The 5,707-nt window shown below is 41.1% G+C and overlaps 1 protein-coding gene across 1 annotated transcript; it reads left to right on the top strand.

The window, feature by feature from the left end:
• Window positions 1-723: 723 nt before the first annotated feature.
• Window positions 724-3,641, top strand: LOC139561701 (homeobox protein HMX1-like). The gene is made up of 2 exons (XM_071378955.1): window positions 724-1,567; window positions 2,338-3,641. The coding sequence occupies exons 1-2, from the start codon at window positions 1,288-1,290 to the stop codon at window positions 2,937-2,939; spliced, it is 882 nt and encodes a 293-aa protein (XP_071235056.1). The 5' UTR covers window positions 724-1,287; the 3' UTR covers window positions 2,940-3,641.
• The last annotated feature ends 2,066 nt before the right edge of the window (window positions 3,642-5,707 follow it).

Below are 5,707 nucleotides of genomic sequence, written 5' to 3'. Positions count from 1 at the left end.
GGCCCAATAAGACAATATTTCACACGCTGTTTTGCATAATATCTGTTCGTTTATTATATTAAAATGCCTATATTGGAAACCACTTCAATTTACCCTGTTATAAAAATGTATTTAATATTGGGTAGTTTGGCTAAACAACCTGAGGTAGGTATACAATAACAGCGATATTATTATTTGAATTAGATATCTTGGGACACTTTTTGGGAACTAAAGTAACTTTCAAAAGTAGGCCAAACAAAAAACAAAAACATGTTGACTAAACTTAGTATTAACGTAATAAGCCTTTTACATATAGAGGTTAAACTAGACCCAGATCAATAACTATATGCTGCTTAACAAGACAATTCTCGGACATAACACACAGACACACTCCAACACACACATCATATTTTGTTGTTGTATTGTCTGTATATCGTTGTATTTTAAATGTGTGTGACTATCTTTGCCTATCAGCGTCAGTGTTTGTGTTTTTGTGGACCCCAGGAAGAGTAGCTGCTGTTTCTGCAAAAAACGAATGGGTATCCAAATAAACAAATAAATATATAATGACTAATAATGAAAAATGAATTCCTGCAAAATCGAAATCCTATACCCCTGGACTGTCTATACCCGTTAGAGAAGGGGTTACATGTTTAGCTAAACTGAATTGATTGTGAAATGGATAGTCTATTGATATTCTATGAATTGCACGTGTCCATCCTCCTATCAATTGGAATAGTCATTGCACGAGAAAGAATGCATGCATGCAACTATAAATGGTATAATAAATGTAGAGCGTGCATAGACAAAAGTAACCAATAGGAGGTACTGTGTCATTCTCCAAGAAGCCATCTCATCTACCATGCATCCCAGCCCGGGGACACAGCCGTATCTCTGCTTTGATTTGTTCCCTAATTGACCTAAATAAAGCATCTGAGAGACGGGGTCCCGTCCAACCCCTCAATGCAGACTATCACACAGTGTATAGTAGGGGGCTCAAAGCGAGTAATTCTGATATTTTTCTGGATTAATCTTGCCCGCTGCCTCCACTGTCCAATCGCAAGAGGCATTTTTTTTGCTGCGCGTGGATCTCGCGCCATGTAATTTACTGTAGTAGTATATCTACGGATTCTCTCACATTCTCGCCCTCTATCTCGAACTCTCATGGCTAGCTCGACGGACTTCGAGAGAAAGATTAGGCATAACTAAGACAAAGCTAAAGAGACACCCAAGAATGTCTAAACAGCACGTTCATATTTTGTAAGTAATTTATTTATCGGTGACTAGGTGGTTTGAAGACGACAAAATATGCTTGTTAAGGCACCGGAATCTCAACATCATGGTCCAACGTCAAGAAGCTCATCATTTTCCATTGAGAATTTACTTCGGTCTACTACCGGGACTACAGACAGGCTATCTACGACAGAAAATGAGGGGAATTGTAAGGAAACGGGACTCTCTTACAACCAAGTCGCTGTCATTGAGAGCCGCTGCAACCAAGTGGAGCGTCAAGTGTCTTACTTTGGATTAAACGCCCAACGCCACTGGTGTGGGACATCGCCAAACAAAGCTTGCAGGGATTTACAGAGTAGGTCTTAGTGTCACTTTTGTTAATTGTCCCAAATGTCTATCTATGTAGTCTATGTATGGAAGCGACATAACGGGTAGCCTATAACCACACACAACTGTAGGTAGGGTAGATTGTTTACTAGCTAATATCCTACATTCTTCTTAGGCAGATCCGCTCTCACAATAAGGAGCATTTGAGGATAGGCTACGCATTTCCTCAGACAAAAACAACGTGAAAGAGCTGCCATCGACAATGCTTTGAGGTTTCTGTGCGTAATAGCCTATTAGCTTATATTCTTCTTTCCAATGACGATACACAATACATGCCATGCCAGTAAAAATAGACAACACTGCATTGCATGTGGCATGCATAGCCCATATATCCTGCAACAAACCATAACAGTACTAGTGTATTCGCTCTTACCCCGTGCGTACAACTTCTCCATTCGGTTCCTCTTTAAACGGGGTATGGCACGCCATTTCGATACATTTCAAACGTAACACTGATTGGAAATTAAGCTCATACACCATAATTATGCTTATCATACAATTGCAAGGCTGTGTTTCATTACGTGTTTCATTACAAGCTAAGAGCTCATTATTCTATGTTTTGTTAGGCGATAGGATGGCCTGCCCGCAGCACTTTAAAAATCGACTACCGTCGAAAACTGCAAACACTTATCACTGCTGCCATTAGGGTTGATATCATGATTGCGAGATAAATGCATTTATTGATCCCTATTGGCCGGTGCGTAAAATGTAGCTCACGACACTCCTCGTTCATTTCAGGTCCGCAGTGCCACTCCAGCAACTCCGATGATCCCGGAGACTCTCTAAAAACCAGCAACCGGGATTCTCCCGCTCTACCGGAGCCGGTGGAAGACAACGACCAACCGGACGAGAGGGCAGAGGGAAGTCTGACAGACGACAAGGATGACGAAACAGGGCCTTCCTGCTTCGCCCGGGAAGACAGTGAAACACCTGATACGAAAGCAGCTTGCAAGAAGAAGACCCGCACGGTGTTCAGCCGGAGTCAGGTTTTCCAGCTGGAGTCCACCTTCGACATGAAACGCTACCTGAGCAGCACTGAACGGGCGGGGTTAGCCGCCTCTCTACAGCTCACCGAGACGCAGGTCAAGATTTGGTTCCAGAACCGCAGGAACAAGTGGAAGAGACAGCTAGTTGCCGACATTGAGGCCACGAGCATCTCGTATTCGGCTCAAAGGATTGTCAGGGTCCCTATTCTGTACCACGAGAACGCAGCACCTGGGACACTGAGCGCAAACCTGGCACAGGTGTCGCCACCCTTCTCGAGTACTGTGAATTATCCCGTCTCCCAGTTCACCCACCCCATGTCTTTTATAAGATCACAAATCACAGGCCTTGTGTGAGACACATTATTGGTGTATTATATGGAACTAACGTACTGTACATGGTAGAGCAGCGTTTACCAAACTCAGTCCTGGGGACCCCAAGGGGTGCACGTTTAGATATTTGCCCTAGTACTACACAGATGACCCAAATAATCAAAGCTTGATGATTAGTTGATTACTTGAATCAGTTATGTAGTGCTAGGGCAAAAAACAAAACGTGCACCTAATGGGCTCCCGAGGTTTCCAAGTTTGGATTCATTGCTGACCGTGACTTTATTGCAAATCACCAAAATCACAGCCACATTCATAAGGCAACAACACTTTGACCAACCTGTTTAGCCTATAGGCCCCAACTTCTCTATTTCAATATGCAAGTTGCAATTGCCATGTATTTTCTTGATTTGAGTGTGTACAAAAAGGTGAATCCCTCAAGCCAGACACTATTCTACATTTGGGAATTTTAATTTAAGCACATATCATTAGATTTATATAATTATTTACATGGAAACTGGATGGAATATTGTCAAGGGTTAGTCAACCAGTTTGTGTGTTTGTATTCTTTTTAAATGACAAAATTTGTAACCTGTAGGTAGACTTTTTACGAGCATGGAGTTACGGGGACTGTATTATTTAACATTTCTTAGGCTATTTAAAGTGGGTTTCATATGACATTTTGTACACGAGTTGTCCGATCAATGTAAATAAAATGTATGAAGTGCACACCATGTTTGTGGTTTATTGTGTTGATATAAAGGCCTGCTTTGTATTATCATCTTTAGCGCGAATTGTTGTTATGTTGAAAGCCAGTCTCAGTAAGGCTCCATCTGACCAGTGGCTAGGCCTCGGCCTACGGCAATCGAAAATAACACTGAAAGCCTAATCCAACCGGAGCAATACGCATTTTCCCTTTCAAAATTCATAAACATTCACCAGGATATTTTCACGACCAGCAAACTATGTATGCCCCCGCATTTAGGCCTTATTTGGTTGACAATTCAAAAAGTTAAGGAACAATTATTTTAGAAATTCCACACCAACGTTTAGAAGATGCAGACATTTAAAGGGACGACTGAAAATACTTTTCTTCTTATTCAACAGGCTATTTGTTAAGGCTCAGGATAGGGGCATGGGTAAATAAAGATTTCACATTTTTTAACACTTTGAATTGACTGTAATTGTCAATTAAGTTGTTTGAAATTATGAATTAAATGAAATTGTTGAAATGAACTACATTAGACATAATGGAAACTGATTTCGTCAAATTAGAACATTTTAATAGAATGTCTAGAATATAGGCCTCATATACTGACATAATTTATCAGCCTAATAGCCTACATTTCTAAAACCTCAATCTCCCTATAGCTGTCTAATGAGTAACACTCCAAATCAAATGAAATTACAAAACGACATTATGACTAATCTGTTGGAGAGGTAATATCAGTGCCCACCTTAACGTTTCAATTAATATGATTAATGGGAGCAAAAAGGTGATACAACTGTACATACCTGACTGGTTAATATCAGTCTCAACTGTATGAATGTGACATCACTTAGGCATATATGGAGTGGAATACCTATATAGCCTATTTTAGCTACATGTCAATTATTTATGTAGCCTAATTGTGAAAAGAATTGGGAAACATCTACAAAATAGTTTGGGCACTATTAACTGTAAAATGAATATTCCCAAGAAAACACGAGGAAACACTCAAGGAGGTTAACTTCAGTCTTGCCTAAATATGCTTCCCGCTCTCATCTGATAGGCGTCACCTATTTGGCTTCACGCTGCCTCGCAATCTCACCAATCAAAAGCAGCTAAACCACATACTTCCGGTTCATTGAATAAATGATACCCTACGCCCTGGTGTAGTTGCAATCGAGGAGCAATGGTGCTTGGAGTATCTGGAGTCTTCGATGTTTTGGGGACCTCAATTCACCATTCAGAACACAAGAAAAACTGCAAATGTCGGGGAATATGAACAAGGAGGTTATTCCCTGTCGGACTGCTTCATTGAAATTCACAATTGACAATATTCTTAGTCTGAAGCAAAACAACAACAGCAACTTGGATGCATACGACTCAAAAGTGCAGAGCGACGCCGGCTGTACAAATATTTTTACCCACCGATATGAGGACTACGACGTAGAAAGAAGACATGAGTCAAACTACACACATACCGAGACAGGTGAGCCCTTATTTGGTTGTCTTAAAATCGCCCATTTAGGTTTTGCATGTGTTAATTTATGGTAAACTATAACATCTGAGCAATTAAAAGACTATCCAGCCTAGGCTACTTCAAACTCTGGGTTATATCATTTTTCATATAACACTTACTGTGGTCCAGTGGGTGTTACAGATGATATACGAGTTGTTGTCACCATTGCATCAAAACAAGTTTTATCGCTTCATTTCACAGCGCAAACAAACAGCACCCGCCACGATGCCTCCACTCGTGCGCTTTCAGTCTGCCGGGAGGACGTCAAGGCGACGAAGATGATTGACACTTGTCCAAGGACGGAGAGCACTAGCAGCTGCGACGATGTACCTGAGCAACATAAAGGAAACTCGAAAACCAAAGCAATGGCAAAGAAGAAAACACGCACTATATTCTCCAAGAGGCAAATTTTTCAGCTGGAATCTACCTTTGACATGAAAAGGTACCTGAGCAGTGCAGAACGGGGTTGTCTGGCGAATTCATTACAACTTACCGAGACTCAAGTGAAAATTTGGTTCCAGAATCGTCGGAATAAATTGAAGCGACAGTTATCCACGGACATTGAAGGAC

The sequence above is a fragment of the Salvelinus alpinus genome, chromosome 31 (assembly GCF_045679555.1).
Source record: "Salvelinus alpinus chromosome 31, SLU_Salpinus.1, whole genome shotgun sequence".
Lineage (NCBI taxonomy): Eukaryota > Metazoa > Chordata > Actinopteri > Salmoniformes > Salmonidae > Salvelinus > Salvelinus alpinus.
The sequence above is the reverse complement of the archived record's forward strand: the minus strand, read 5'-3'. Positions and strand labels throughout refer to the sequence as shown.